Genomic DNA, 16,341 nt, shown 5'->3' with positions numbered 1-16,341 from the left:
CAATGCTAACATGTCCATCAGATCTTTTTCTTTTACTACATATTATTTTAGAAATGAAAACAACTGAAATATCTATCAGGAATTAATTACATCATTACCTATTCCATATAATGAATAGGCATTAAATATGATAACATTATAACTTTGTTTACTGGCAAGAAAAATGTTTATGCTATATTAAATGAAAAAAATTAGGTTGGAAAATATATGGTATAGTACTCTTTTTAAAAATGTATTCATTTAGGGGGATCCCTGGGTGGCTCAGTGATTTGGCGCCTGCCTTCGGCCCACATGTGATCCTGGAGCCCCGGGATCGAGTCCCACATTGGGCTCCCTGCATGGAGCCTGCTTCTCCCTCTGCCTGTGTCTCTGCCTCTCTCTCTCTCTCTCTCTCTCTCTCTCTGTGTGTGTGTCTTTCATGAATGAATAAAATCTTTAAAAAAAAAAATGTATTCATTTATTTGAGAGGAAGTGCAGACCAGAGGGAGAGGGGTAGTATCTCAAGCAGACTCCCTGCTGAGCATGGAGCCTGACATAGGGCTAGATCCCACAACCCCGAGGTCATGACCCAAGCTGAAATCAAGAGTCAGGGCATCCCTGGGTGGCTCAGTGGTTTAATGCCTGCCTTTGGCTCAGGGCATGATCCTGGGGTCCCGGGATCAAGTCCCACGTGGGGCTCCCTGAATGGAGCCTGCTTCTCCCTCTGCCTGTGTCTCTGCCTGTGTGTGTGTGTGTGTGTGTGTGTGTGTGTGTGTCTCATGAATAAATAAATAAAATCTTTAAAAAAAAAAGAAATCAAGAATCTGATGCTTAACCAACTGAGCCACCCAGGTGCCCCATCTGACTTTATTTTTAAAGAGGAACAGCAAAACATAGAAGTATATACAGATAGTCTATACAAAAAGATCCAGCAACATGTACACCAAAAGATTTTTTGGTGTTTTTTTTTTTAATCTGTACTAGGGATGATGCTTAGATAAAGGTAGTTTGCTATATCAGTACAGACAGTGGGAAGATTTACCAGACATGTAGCTGCTTTTCCCTCCTATCTTCCAAAAAACTAGAAAAGTTTAATGAAAGAGGTAACTTACACCATGAAAGTATAACCAAAAACCAGAATATGAGTGATTTTTCTGAAGGTCTTCTAGGATTTTTCTTTTGCCTTTAGATGAAATCCAGTTTCTTATCTTCCTTTTTTGATTTTCATGTTATGTTTTGTTCTTGTTTTACTTCCTTCTCTCATCTAATGCTTTTAATTTAGTCTCTACTGAACTGGAAGAGCAGCCTTATGTACACTTCCTCACATGCAGATTCAGCTAAGCTTAAATGTAAGCCAGACTGACCAATTTGAGGCCACATCCTCTTCCCACTTAAGGTGGTCTAGTAGAAGTGGGGACCATAAGGAGAGAACAAACACAAAACAGAAGAAAAATACTATTAAGTGTGAGGAAAAAGAAAAAGAAAAAAAACACTGCCCCAAAATTGAGAGTCCACTTACAGTACTGCTAGATGCTAGTAGACTAGATTTTCTGCTGGCTTCTTAGATGGTTACCTCGCTGCTTTGTATTCATATTCCTTTCGTACCTACAGCTGCAGTACACCATATCAGAATATTATTGATCTATATCATGACTTGTAGTCCCAGAAATAGCCTAAGTTGGTGACTTTTATTTTATGATTATTCCATATATTGCTAATATATTACAGATATCAAAGAGAAGTAATTATCATATACTCTTTTTATCAGTGTTAGCCTAGGATAGGATTATTCCTTAGTTGTTTTTTTTTTAAGATTTATTTATTCATGAGAGACACAGAGAGAGAGAGCAAGAGAGGCAGAGACATAGGCAGAGGGAGAAGCAGGCTCCATGCAAGGAGCCTGACATGGAACTCGATACTGGGACTTCAGGATCACGCCCTGGGCCAAAGGCAGGCGCTAAACTGCTGAGCCACAGCCACCCAGGGATCCCTATTCCTTAGTTTTATGGAAGGTGTTCACTTGTCCAAGTTGACTTCACTTCTTGAGATGTGATAAATGAATTGTGCCAGTTAACCATTCTTCCTGCAAAATTGAAACAAGAGGAAATAATTGCATAATCTGATGATGTTTACATTACAGAATCTTGGAGAAGCAGAATATGTAGTGGCACTTTTTATGTACATGTGTTTACTTGGTTACCCTGCTGATAAGATCAGTATTCTAACAACATATAACGGGCAAAAGCATCTTATTCGTGACATCATCAATAGACGATGTGGAAGCAATCCGTTGATTGGAAGACCAAATAAGGTAATTTTGTGAATATGATATGTTCTTTTATTTATCATGTTGGCAAGATGGGAATATTTGTATTTACTACAAGTTATTTATATTTTTCTGCTCTCTCCTTTTAATACATGAGAAAATGAAATAATAGGAACTATAAATAATTCTCTAGCATTCCCTTCTGACAGTGTTATTGGTTTGCTGTGAACTTTATCACAACTACAACATTGAAGATTTTTATTGAAGGTAATCAGAAATAAATGATCCTAAAAATATTTGTTGGTAAAATGGAGGATAATGGAATTACATTATTTGTGTACCGTTATAGTAGAAATAGGAATTTCTACTATAGCATTTTTTATTTTGTTGTTTTGCAAAGGTATAATACTGCATTTTAATGTGTATGTATGTATGTGAGAGAGTGTTTTTTTTTTTCTTGAGAATAAGGGAAGATTGTAAAGTACCTTCAGACCTAAAGATTGTTTTATACTTTTTTTGTGTGTGTGTAGTAGGAAGTAATACCAAATAAACATGAAGATGTTTGATTATATCAATAAAGGTTGAAAGGTTAGAATAACATATATTACTTATGATGAGATTAAGACTTTGGTTGTAAACATGGCTATATAAAAGCTCTTTCACTTTTTCTTGGAAATCATTGAAGAGTAACAGGAAAATGGGAGGGGAAGACAAATGACATTTTTAGCGAGATGATACAAATCAAGTGACTAAGATCAGGAAGAAAATATGGGAAGAAGAGAATTTGGGGGACCAGTCTTGAAAGGACCAGCAAAACACTTCTGAAGGTGAATGACACACACTGAAGCATAAGAGCCACATTCCTATTACTGAACAATGGATATAGATGGGAATTGCGGTGAGCAGAAACCTTTGTAGGCCCAGACTGGTTCAAAAAAGCCTATAGGAAAGCCAAAAAACAGACTTGTCTCTGTAGTAGCAGAAGAATAGAGAACCTTCTGTTGTGAAAACCATCTGATCTTTAGGAAACCATCCAGCCCAACCCGACTTAACCTCTTGCTCATAGCTAATCAAAGAAACCCACTTATTCAGTGATGAAATAGAAAAAGGAACCTAGCATGAGCTCAATTTATATAGGGAAGAAGAAGGGCATCAAAACATACTGACAAGACATTTGCTTCAGAAAACATTGGTCTGGAACAGATGAAAACTTTGAATACACATTGGCTGTGAATTTTAAAATGCTTAAGTAACCATTTCTGGGGGGGGTAGGCTACAAAGCAGAGAAATTTAATAACTCGGGAAGAGATGAAATATGAGCTGGAAGAAAATAAAAACACAGAAATGGAGACAAAGTTGAAAGGAGTACAAGGACACACTCCATGTGGAAAGTGAAAATGAGAAATTAGTAACTTTGAAATAAAGAAAACCTGGAAATAGAAGAGCCTCGGTATCTGAATCCTCTTATTTAGAATAGAAAAACTTAAAAGGAAAGTTATTCTTTCTCATTATAAGAAGACAAGAGTGAAACGGCTCCAGGGCTGGGTTAGTGACGACTCCATGATGTCAACAAAGACCTAGGTTCATTTTTATCCATGATGTCAACAAAGACCAAGGTTCATTTCATCCTTCTGTTCTGCCATTTTGAGTGTGTGAGCCCAGTTCTCAGACACACTCTCTCCATGGTCAGGTTGGCAACAGAAATTTCCAGGGATTACATCCACGCATAAGAGCAGAATTAAACCCAAAATATAAGAACCCCTGCAACAGTCATTGTTAAATAAGGATAGCCTAAAATAAAATCGGCAAATGAATAGACAGTCCACACGAGAAAACATAGGAATGGCCAGTAAGCACATGCAAAGTGCTTACCATTGTTTTTCTTCAGGGAAATACACATTAAAACTACAATGAGGTACACTGCACACCAAATAGATTGGCTAAAATTGACAAGATTGACCGTATACCAGTTGTTGGCAAGAATGTGGATCAACTGAAACTTTAAATCTGGAACAATGCTGGTGAATGTGTAGAGTGGTACAGCATCTTTGGAAAACAGTTTGACAGTTTCTCATGAAGTTAAATATACACTTATCATATAGCTCAGCAGTTTCAATCCTGGATATTCATTCAAGAGCATCGAAACATCCACAAAAACACATGAATTGTAGCTTTATTTAAGATAGTCCCAAACCAAATTCAAACTGCTACAGCCACTGTAGAAAACAGTATGGAGGTTCCTCAGAAAGTTAAAAATTAGCTCTACCCTATGATCCAGCAATTGCACTACTGGGTATTTACCCAAAGAATACAAAAACACTAATTCAAAGGGATACATGCACCCCTATGTTTATAGCAGCATAATTTACAATAGCCAACATAGGGAAGCAGCCCACGTGTCCATTGACTGATGAATGGATAAAGATGATGTGTGTGTGCACACATACAACAGAATATTATTTTTAAATATCATTTAAAAAAATGAAATCTTGCCATTTGCAACACGAATGGAGCTAGAAAGTATAATGCTAAGCAAAATAAGTGAGAGAAATACTATATGATTTCAATGATGTGAAATTTAAAAAACAAAAACAAATGAGCAAAGGGGGGGTAAGACAAATTAAGAAACAATTGTAGAGAACAAACTGATGGGGAGGAGGATGGCAGGTTGGGTAAAATAGGTGATGGGGATTAAGGAATATACTTGCCATGATGAGCACCAGGTGATATATAGAATTGTTGAATCATTATATTGTGAAACTAATATAACACTGTATGTTAACTATACTGGAATCAAAATTTAAAACAAAACAAAAACCCCAAACCAGAAACAACCCAAATGGCATGAACAGGTAAATGGGTAAGCAAATGTGGTATATCTGTTCATAGGAATACTATTCAACAGTAAAAAGGTATGAACTTCTCATGGACACAGCACATGAATGAATCTCAAAAACATGCCAAGTGAAAGAAGCTAAACAAAAAAAAAAAAATGTGATTCCATTTTTATGGAATTTTACAGAGGCAAAAAGTAATCTATAGTGACAGAAAGTAGATCATTGTTTGCTCAGAGCTTAGGAGTACTTTTAACTACAAAGGGGCCGGAGGTGATGGAAAACTTCATCGTGGTACTTATCTAGGAGCATATATTGTCAAAATTGATCAAAGTAAACACTTAAAGTGAGTGGATTTTATTATATGTAAATTACACTTCTGAGAAGTTGATTAAAAATAAATGTTTTGTAAAATTCTTAAAACTATGGACCATGAATTATAGGTTATACAGGTAAACATAAACTTTTTTTGTTGAATTAGTGAAAAGGAGATAAATGCCTGAGTGCCCATATTAGACTGAGACCTGCGTGAATTTTCCTAGTTGTACAGAGTTTCAAACTGAGCAAAAGTACTATGAAGATTACTTGGGTTGTTTTTGTTTTTGTCAGAAGGATGTTGTTCATGAGAACTAAGAATATGCTAGATAGTAAGTGAGTATACTAAGTTTTGCTGCTGGACATCAAACCTGGGATACCAGGTTATAAGATTAACAGGTCCCTGCATCCATGGAGTCGGGCAGTCTAGTAGGGGAAGACTGTTAATTCTACAGATAGTAATTTTGTTGTCAGCAGACATTAAGACCAGTGCTATGAGTGTAAATAACATAGGGACACAGCCTAATCTGGTTACTAAAGTTTATTTCATAGAATTCATTAATAACTGGTTTTCTCAACTCCCCAAGTATATATGATCATGTTTCTTTTGGGATTGATTATTTTAATAAGATTTTTATTTCTTGCATATTATTTAAAAGATCTCTCTAGAATCTTGTTATTGTGCTTTGGAAAATATACCATATTTCCCATTTTTTCTTCCTAGGTGACAACTGTTGACAGATTTCAGGGTCAACAGAATGATTATATTCTTCTTTCTCTGGTACGAACCAGGGCAGTGGGCCATCTGAGGTACATAAGGGAGATCTTTTATCTTATTGAACTTTATTATCTGCTTTAAGTTTAAAGCATAATTAATTGTTTGGGCAGCCTTTGGTTTGGAGGCTTTTTGTTGGAATGTAACAGTATCAGATTCTTTGTACAGTTAACTATTGTCATTGCCTCTGATTTTTTTGAATCTTAAATATTTTAGTACATTTACTTTCTAGTCTTCAGTAACACCCAGAGATAGCATTTTATTATAAAATCTTAATATATCATATATATATATATATATATATATAATGTCAGAAATTAAAAGAGATAAGGTGGTAAAGAGTCTTCAAAGTACATTTTTCATTGCACAGGATTTCTGACCTTTTTCTCACTTTTTTCTCAGTCTTTCAGCTTCATTGTTAGAGGATAAAGGAACCATTTGTTCTCCCAGGATTAAGAATTGTCAAAAATAACAATAATCTATTTTTATCATTTATTGTGATGTATTTATGCGTCAGAGATTTATGAGAAAAATATCTTCTTACTACAAAGCAGCCATTTAGATTTATATAAATCTTTATCTCATATGACTTACTAACAAAACTATAATGAGAGTTCATTTTATTATTTTACTTGGTGGATATAAAGAGAAAAGTCTCCAAGCTCTCATAATGTTGTCATTAAGTCAAAATCTATTTGGAGCTTAGCCCAGTGATCAGGCTCCATTAGAACGATAACTTTTATGTAAGAGTAAACAAAAATGTAATGTCTCAAAAAATTGTTTGAAAACTATTGCATTCTAAAATAGTTTTTTGTTTTTTGTTTTTTGTTTTTTTGCTTATTTATCAAACATGTATTTGGAGAGTCAGTTTTCTAAAAAAAAACAGTTCTTTTTCTGCATTGAGATTTATAGCTGCTGTCTGAATGGGGCATCATTATGATTTACATAGTTAAAATCTCTCCAAAACTCACAGTATAAATATGTGAATACTGTGTCATTCCCTCCCCATCTTTTTTCTTATGGTGACATGCTTTTGTCTTTTTCACATTCTTATGACTTGACTTCTTGTTCCATAATTCTCATGTAGCTACTTAGACCTTGTAGTCAGTGCACTGGTCATAATAACCCCCCCTCAGAAACAAAAACATCAACATAAAGGTTAGTGATAAAGCAATAACTTTACTTGGCTTAACTAGTCACTTGATTTTGATTAACCTAATGTTTATTCTGTTTTTAAAGCTTAACTTTTATTAAGCTTAACTTTTTATTACTATAGCTTTACTGGGAATATTTAGTAGAATAAGTAAAAAAAAGAAAAAAAGCTACATACATATGTTATTAATCTTGAACTATCCTAATTAATTTTGTTTATTTCTAAAAGGGATGTCCGTCGCTTAGTGGTGGCCATGTCTAGAGCCAGACTTGGATTGTATATCTTTGCAAGAGTATCCCTCTTCCAAAACTGTTTTGAACTAACTCCAGCTTTCAGCCAGCTTACTGCCCGTCCACTTCATTTGCATATAATTCCAACAGAACCTTTCCCAACCAGTAGAAAGGTAAGACTCTCCATTGTGTAGAGCAGCACTGTTCTTTAGATGACCCAGTAGCTAGGAACAGCATCACATGGATCATCCAGTCACTGGTTTAGAGTGTTCCTGACACTGTAGAACTGAACTAGATTTTCTGTGCAAAATAATAATTACATGCTAACATTTATTGAGTACTCACTATGTATTAAGCAGTTAGTTCTTCCCATACATTATCTCTTTTCATCTCACTTAATCTTCCTGTTCAGTAGGTTTTCATATCAACCCCATTTTATGTATGAGGAAACAGGATGAGCAAAGTCAATTAGTTTGGTCATGTATCTCATAGGTAAAGAATCCAAGATTTGAAAACCCAGGCAGTGTGACCCCAGAATCCACATAAAGCACTGTACTGTACTGTACTACCTTTGTTCAGCTTTTTTTTTTTTTTTTTAAGATTTTATTTATTTATTCATGAGAGACACAGGCAGAGGGAGAAGCAGGCTCCATGCCGGGAGCCCGATGCGGGGCTCAGTCCCGGGACTCCAGGATCACACCCTGAGCCAAAGGCAGGCGCCAAACCGCTGAGCCACCCAGGGATCCCCCTTTGTTCAGCTTTTTAAGGAGATTTTAACCCATTACATGGTAACAGTAATAAATGGTTTAGCTCTTGGAGAACTCTTAAGAAAGCTACATTTTGTAGAATGTAGGAAGGGATAGCACATAGACTTAACAAAGGACATACTCAGTGTTCCTCCTCCTCATCCCTGCTACCTTTCCAACCCCCACCCCAACAGGTGACCAGTCCCTTTAGTTTCTCCTTCATTCTTCCCACAGTTCCTTTTGCATAAAGAAGCAAATACCTGTTTATTTTCTTAGATTTTCTTTCTTTCATAAAGATTAGCATACTAACTAATCTTGAGGTTGTGACTTTTGGGCTTTGCATTTTTCACTTACTGCAATGTCTGAGGAGTCCATTTGGATTTTAAATAAATGTTCACAGTATACTTCTTCCCCCCCCAAAAAAAAAAAAATTCTGTGTTATAGTAAGGCTAAGTACATTTTTTTAAAACTGCATTCATTCATTCATTCATTCATTCATTTGAAATGATGCTATGGAGGAATAGAAGGATAAGGGTGGAATGATTTGATGGGATGGGGCCATACGAAGCCTTTAGTGTCAGCCTCTGCAGTCTGGACAGGGTCTGAGGCACAGTCTTATGCAAAGGCTGCAGGGACACAGTTGGAGGCACATAGAGGAGATTGGTCAGTGCCAATGAAGAGAAGGCTTGAAAACCAGTGCTTTACCCAACACCACGGATTCAGGCCCTGGGGGTGCTGAGGGCTAAGAGCACCTGCCCATCTTCTGCTCAAGAGACCAGTGCCGGAGGTGGAGAGGACTGCACAGCTAGCGCTACATCTCAGAAGAGGCAGCTCCCAATGGAACCACCAGACAATAAGCAAACAAATAAAAATCATAAAACAAAAACAAAACCTTCCATGTTGTAAACTCCATATTATTACATAGTTGTAACAGAATGACGGTCTTTGCACACAGGTGTGACCATTGCAGAAAGTGACCATTATCCAAAGAACACCTGCCTACATGTAATACTGCCATCCTGCTTAATTCTTAGAAGTACTATTTAATACACTTATTTCTGAAATTAGGTGCGCTAATTTGTTACTTTATGGTAAAAATCATTTTCTTGATAGAATTTTTTTACCTTTATGGTTTTCTGAACTACTTCTATAGTAAGAGGCTTTATAAATATTATATAATTGACTGTAAATAGGAAAGTTGTTCATCTTTACTCTAGGATGGCTTAGGAAGAAGTGCAAAATTTTTATTGTCTCTATTTGCTTTACCACTTTACCTGCACTAGTAGAGCAGTGTTTCTTAGATGGTTGTCGGAAACTACTACATCAGCATCTCCTCATTCTGTATCAGACCTACTGAATCTCAGTCTCTGGGAGCTGGAGCCAACACACCTCCACCATTTAAGTCTTCTCAGATAGTTCTGATACATACCACAAAGTTTGGACTTTTAATATTTGACCATATACTTTATTAGTTAAAAAAAAAAATCTTTTGAATTTTGACCCTTCTAATAGTCTGTATATTAAGTAATAGTAATGTTAGCTTAGTTTTAGAAAACCATAAATAGGAAAAAATTTTAATATTTTCTTTCTGAATAAACTTGAAATTGCCTTTGGAGCAAACAAGGTATTAGAGACCATACTTTAGGCCATGTTGATTTTTCTCTGTATTCAAATGATCATTTATCTCTTATTCTTCTATGTGAGTTCCTAGACCCAAACTCCTATTTTACTTGCCAGCCTGAAATTGTATTAAAGGATAATAACTCTTAGTTCTCTTCTAGTCTCTACATTTTGCTAAATTTAAATTCAATCTCTCTTTATGAAGTCGTTATTTAGCTCTCACACTTACATCTTAACATCCTGGTACTATTCAGATGTCCTCCAAACCCTAGTACTGCTTATACATAAGATGGAGACATGGGCTTCTGGAATGTTTGTTTTTAGCATATCAACTTCTCACTGTACTTAATTTTCTTTTTGCCTTCTAGAATGGAGAACGACCATCTCATGAAGTACAGATAATAAAGAACATGCCCCAGATGGCAAACTTTGTGTACAACATGTACATGCATTTGATACAGACCACACACCATTATCATCAGGTGAGTTTTCTCAAAATTCACTCTTATTTTTCTTGTTGTAGAAAGAATCATCTCCTTTGCAGACTATACCTTTAAAGTATATAATTCAATATGTTCTGATATATACAGAACATACTGAATTATATGTATATGTATATATACAGATATATATACGTATATATATCTAGCATAATATATATGTATATATGAATATATATCTATATGTACACATATATCTGTGTGTGTGTGTGTGTGTGTATATGTATATATATACACACACACTGATATATACTGTAGTGACGGTTTCACCGAAACCGTCACTACAGTCAAGATAATAAACAATCATTATCCCCAAAAGTTTCCTCATGCCCCTTGGTAACCCTTTTCATCCTTCACCAATCCTGTTCCCACCTTTCCAGGCAACCAAGGATCTTACCATCAATCTGTAATCCTTTCCTTTTATTGCCAAATAGTATCCCATTATATGGACCTACCACGATGGACATTTGGGTTCTTTCCAACTTTGGCAATCACAAGTAAAGTTGCTGTGAACATTCTTGTACCTCTCTTTGTATTTTCTTTTGGGCAAATCCCTAGGAGTAGAATGGCTGAATAATAAAGTAATATGTGTTCAACTTTTTAAGAAATTGCCCATCCCTTTTGCCAGTTAGTTGGCACCATATTCCCAGCAGCAGTATACAAGAGCTGTAGTTGATATACATCCTCACCCACACTTGTGATGTAAAGCTGCTCCAGGGTTCTTTTTTTTTTTTTTTTTTTTAAGATATATTACTTATTTATTCATGAGAGACACAGAGAGAGGCAGAGACACAGGCAGAGGGAGAAGCAGGCTCCTTCAGGAACCCAATGTGGAACTTGATCCCGGATCCTGGGATCACGACCTGAGCCTAATGTAGCCGCCCAACCACTGAGCCACCCAAGCATCCCTGCTCCAGGGTTCTATTGGTTGGGGACAGAAGCTTCAGGCCCTGCTGCTCCTCTCTGCCATGGTTGTGTCTGAAGGCATGGTTCCTCACCACCCCTCAGAGGGCTCTTGATTGAAGTTGGCCCTTGAGTTGTAACAGTCAGTCCTAATCAGCCACTGTTTTTGCAGAAGTGTTAAAGCAAATTTCTTGGCTAAAAAAAACTGATAGATTTTCATATTATTTTCTTCCCTGAAGATCTAATATGTTACTTGATCTTTGGAGTCAGCAAGATCTAGGCCATTGTCATCAGAGTTATGTTTGTAATATAAAATGGTAAGTGGTGTTTTAGAGAACTCTAGATCGAACAGTATCTATTAGGAAGATAATATTCATGAGCATAACTTTATAAGCCGGTGTTTTTTTCATTGGAGTTCACACTGATTTTTTCTTTATTTTTATTAGACTTTATTACAGCTGCCACCTGCTATGGTAGAAGAAGGTGAGGAAGTTCAAAGTCAGGAAACAGAGTTGGAAACAGAAGAAGAGGCCAATCCTGCTCAAGCTGATCTATCCAGTCTGACAGATGCCACCTCCAGTCAAGAATCCTCAGCATCTCAGACTGAAAGCACCCCCAATCAGACAGGAGCTAGTTCCAGTCCAGAAGCCATCCCTACTACATCTGATATCACTGCTACTGTGGCAGGACCTGTAACTGTACCAGCAGAGGCTAATGCCTCTCAAGCTGTCACACCTGCCCCAGAGGAGACCAAGTAGCCAAACTGTGGCCTTTCTTAGGGAGGACATTTCATTTGTAAAGTCTAATAAGTAAAGCTACTTTTTGTATTTTATATTTGCTTCTGCTCTTTTAAGGGTACTAGTTAATGTTCATTCCTTATTTTTGGTAACTGATCTTCGTGTTTGTCTTCTTGGATATATTTAAAAGAAAATTATGTGTGAACAACTTGTTTCATTTGTTCAGTCAGAAGGGCAAATAGCCATTCATTTGATATTTTTATAATTAAATGCTGTAATCATACCCACATTACAAGAGTTTTCTGTAGAATACACAAGACATATTTGCCATTTTCAGTGAAACTTTCTGAGGAAAAGGACAAAATTAACCATAAACGCCCTGAAGTAAGTGTTCAAATTGGGAAGAAGTGGTTTCTTCTATTACAGTATCAGATATTCAAGTTGTGTTTCCTTTTTTCCTTTGGCTGCCATAGATAGATACAGACCTCTCCAGTTAGTCGAAGAGACTACATGTATTTCCTTCCCCAAAGTCTTATGTATTAGAACCACCTAGGATATCTATTTATTCTTAGGGCCACTCTAGACCTAATTAGGATGTCAGGATTAGGACCTAGGTGTCTGTGTTTTAGCAAGTGCTCTTAATGTTTGAGATGTTATCGAAATAGCATCAAATCAAGCTGGTAAGGGTGAGCCAGGATCTGTCATTCAGCTAACCAAGAAGAATCTGGCAAATCCATCTGGGCAAAAAGAAAGATCCAGAGTCTGGGCAGTGAAAGTCACTGAACTTAACTCCCCTTTAAAGGATAGAATTCTTACAATGCAGAGGTTGTAAGTGTTCTGCTCTGTTTAGTTCTCTTGATAGATAACCAGCCACAAGGAGACCTTAAGGTAGAATGTGCTCAAGAGACCTTGCTATTCAAGTGTGGTTTGCAAACCAGAAGTATCCGCATCCACTGAAGCTCATTAAAACTGTAGCACTTTGGGCTCTACCCCAGACTTCTTAAATCTGAATCCCCTTTTCAGCAAAGTGCCCAGGTGACTTATATACACTTTGTAGTTTGAGAAGCATTGTTCTGAGATTATTGTACTGTCCTCAACATGAATGAGAGGTGGAGTGATGATTCTGTGATGGTAAAGTTAATAGTGGGTATGTCCAATGTTTTCTGACATGGGACCTCTGCCTATAAGGTTTCCTGGGCATGGTGGCCAGAAAAGAGATGAATAAGGTAGGGAAAGCCTGCCCACTACTTCTCTTCCCATTTCGACATCATCTGTTATATCTAATGGGGAGCATTTCCCCAAAATACCTTTTCTAGTGCCTCTACCTAAAGGCTTGACCACGTTCAAAGAACCTTTGAAGAAATAGGCAAAAACTGCACACTGCCACTGAAATGCTTCTGACCTTGACATTTTAGAGAAATGAATTCATACAGAGATTAAGCCAAGAAAGTTAAGTCAATGATATTTTTTTGGATGACTATTTTTAATTTTTTTTTATAAATTTATTTTGTATTGGTGTTCAGTTTGCCAACATACAGAATAACACCTAGTGCTCATCCCATCAAGTGCCCCCCTCAGTGCCCATCACCCAGTCACCCCCACCCCCCACCCAACTCCCCTTCCACCACCCCTAGTTCATTTCCCAGAGTTAGGAGTCTCTCATGTTCTGTCTCCCTTTCTGATATTTCCCACTTATTTTTTCTCCTTTCTTCTTTATTTCCTTAGAATATCTTTTATATTCCCCAAATGAATGAGACCATATAATGTTTGTCTTTCTCCAATTGACTTCTTTCACTCAGCATAATACCCTCCAGTTCCATCCACTTCGAAGCAAATGGTGGGTATTTGTCGTTTCTAATGGCTGAGTAATATTCCATTGTATACATAAACCACATCTTCTTTATCCATTCATCTTTGATGGACACCGAGGCTCCTTCCACAGTTTGGCTATTGTGGACATTGCTGCTAGAAACATCAGGGTGCAGGTGTCCTGGCGTTTCATTGCATCTTTATCTTTGGGGTAAATCCCCAACAGTGCAATTGCTGGGTCGTAGGGCAGGTCTATTTTTAACTCTTTGAGGAACCTCCACGGTTTTCCAGAGTGGCTGCACCAGTTCACATTCCCACCAACAATGCAGGAGGGTTCCCCTTTGTCCACATCCTCTCCAACATTTGTGGTTTCCTGCCTTGTTAATTTTCCCCATTCTCACTGGTGTGAGGTGGTATCTCATTGTGGTTTTGATTTGTATTTCCCTGATGGCAAGTGATGCGGAGCATTTTCTCATGTGCTTGTTGGCCATGTCTATGTCTTTCTGTGAGATTTCTGTTCATGTCTTTTGCCCATTTCATGATTGGAAATCCATGATATTTTTGACTGACTGACTGACTACCAGGCTGTGGTGGAGATGAGTCAGGTTCTCATGTTACAAGGTGTGTTATTGCATCAGAACACAGGAAAAGGAAAGTGAATGTCAAGGAAACTGTATTGGAAAACCTTGGTCTGTTTGTTACTGGAGTAAGGATTGAGCCAGATAGTCTGTTACATAATTTCTCTGATTATAAGAATTTGGAAGCAGTTGTTTTGGGCATCCGTATGAGAACTAGCACTCACAGAATTATTTTCATTTGTGAATATTTTAGTATCAGGCTAAGCAAAAGAGAAAGAAGCTTTATTACTGTTTCCTGGAAAAGATTGGTTTTTCTCTCTACCCTTTAGAGGGTATATACCTGCAACCAAAATAAGCAAACTGTTATGCTGGTTTTTCATTAAGTAAACTACTTTCCAGACACTATATATCACTCTGTCTAGGTAGTGACTTAATTTTTCTTTGCTGTTTGATTTTCTGTCACGCTAAAAAGAAAATTTAACTGAAAGATGGGTGAGTCCTTCACCTTTGTCAAAGAAATTTTAAAAGGGACAATAGTGGTAGGATTTGAATTATCCTAAATTGTCTTTTCACAGGAATGATCAGTGAGTTATAGTTGACTAAATTTATGAAATTTTTAAAGGAACTTAAGAGATCTATTCTTATTTTAAATAATGAGGAAACTGAGGATGAACGAGGGTGGCAACAGTGGAAGAGTCAAAGGGACTCTTCTAAGGAAGGGATCAAATCCAAGTCTACAACCCTAGAGCAGTGTTTTTGTTTACATTTTTTTATTTCAGTCAAGCACACAAGCGTGATTCCTTTATAAATTCAAGAGTTTTCTATTGGGATTACAACAGACACAGGTGACCATTTCACATTAATGTTCTCATTGCCCTCCATCCTGTTTCTCAGATCTGAATATGTCATGATTTTGGAATCTATTTTTAAAAGCAAACCAAAAAGATGTATGCAAGAGAATGAGCATGAAATGAAGCAATTCAAGTATTTAGACTTTTTTCCACAAAATGCTGAGTTAAGGAAGTTCATTACCAGCAGTTCAGAATAAATAGCTCCATTGATTTGAGCAAATGAATGAGATGATCCAAACATTATCAGGTCTCTTGAAGTTAGTGTGATGATAAAAATTGAGATGTTGCACTAGATACTGAGAAAAATGGCATAAGTGGGTCATTCATGCTCCTATATAAATGGAGTTTTTTATGATCAGGAAACAGCATAATATTGTAAAGCAGACCCTGGACTTGGACCTGGCTCAAATTTTACTTCATTTGCTCATCAGCATTTGGTTTGACCTTAGATACATTTTATAACCTTTTTAAGCCCCAGTTTTCTTTATTCTCAAAATTGGAAAAAAATCTATTTATTAATGAGGTAACATTTGTGAAAATACCTGGCACGTGGGTGCTCAGTAGATGTTAGTCCTTCTGTCTCCATTTTTTTCCCAAATCCTTGAGACAATATAGGATATTACCAACCAGTCCTCGGCCTGGGTGCTTAGCTTTGCCTGTACTCTGAGAACCTGAAAGCTGCTGAAGAAGAGGACATGTGGCAGCAGTTGGACAGTTGAGGATCAAGGATCAAGTCTACTGGTTGAGAATCTGAATCAGTCGATCACAGTATTGAGGATGGTCTCTGCTGAAATTAAAATTCTGACAAAACAAGATAACCAGAGGGGAAGGCGCTAGGTACCATCACACTTCTGATGACTCCCATCAGTTCTGAATCCCGCACCCCACACACACACACCCCAAATCATCTAATGGTTGCATTTAGTTAGCTTTGTACCTTGAATGTGCTTTTTTCCTTTTTATCTTACAGTCACTCAAATGACATTTTAGAGTTGTTTCTTCAGTTAACATAGGATTTTAAAAAAAATTTCTTTAAAGCTGACAC

The 16,341-nt window shown here is 36.9% G+C and overlaps 1 protein-coding gene across 2 annotated transcripts in view; it reads left to right on the top strand.

Annotated features, from left to right (window-relative positions):
* Positions 1 to 12,341, top strand: part of AQR (aquarius intron-binding spliceosomal factor) — a 99,405-nt gene extending 87,064 nt beyond the window's left edge. For both annotated transcript variants that reach the window (XM_072808615.1, XM_072808616.1), the window contains 5 exons: positions 2,120 to 2,290; positions 6,119 to 6,204; positions 7,551 to 7,725; positions 10,287 to 10,400; positions 11,768 to 12,341. In XM_072808615.1, coding sequence (XP_072664716.1) covers positions 2,120 to 2,290; positions 6,119 to 6,204; positions 7,551 to 7,725; positions 10,287 to 10,400; positions 11,768 to 12,079 — 858 coding nt within the window. In that variant the 3' untranslated portion in view covers positions 12,080 to 12,341. The remainder of the gene's footprint in view (positions 1 to 2,119; positions 2,291 to 6,118; positions 6,205 to 7,550; positions 7,726 to 10,286; positions 10,401 to 11,767) is intronic.
* The last annotated feature ends 4,000 nt before the right edge of the window (positions 12,342 to 16,341 follow it).

The sequence above is a fragment of the Canis lupus genome, chromosome 32, assembly GCF_048164855.1.
Source record: "Canis lupus baileyi chromosome 32, mCanLup2.hap1, whole genome shotgun sequence".
Taxonomy (NCBI): Eukaryota; Metazoa; Chordata; class Mammalia; order Carnivora; family Canidae; genus Canis; species Canis lupus.
This window is presented reverse-complemented; position numbering and strand designations above follow the sequence as displayed.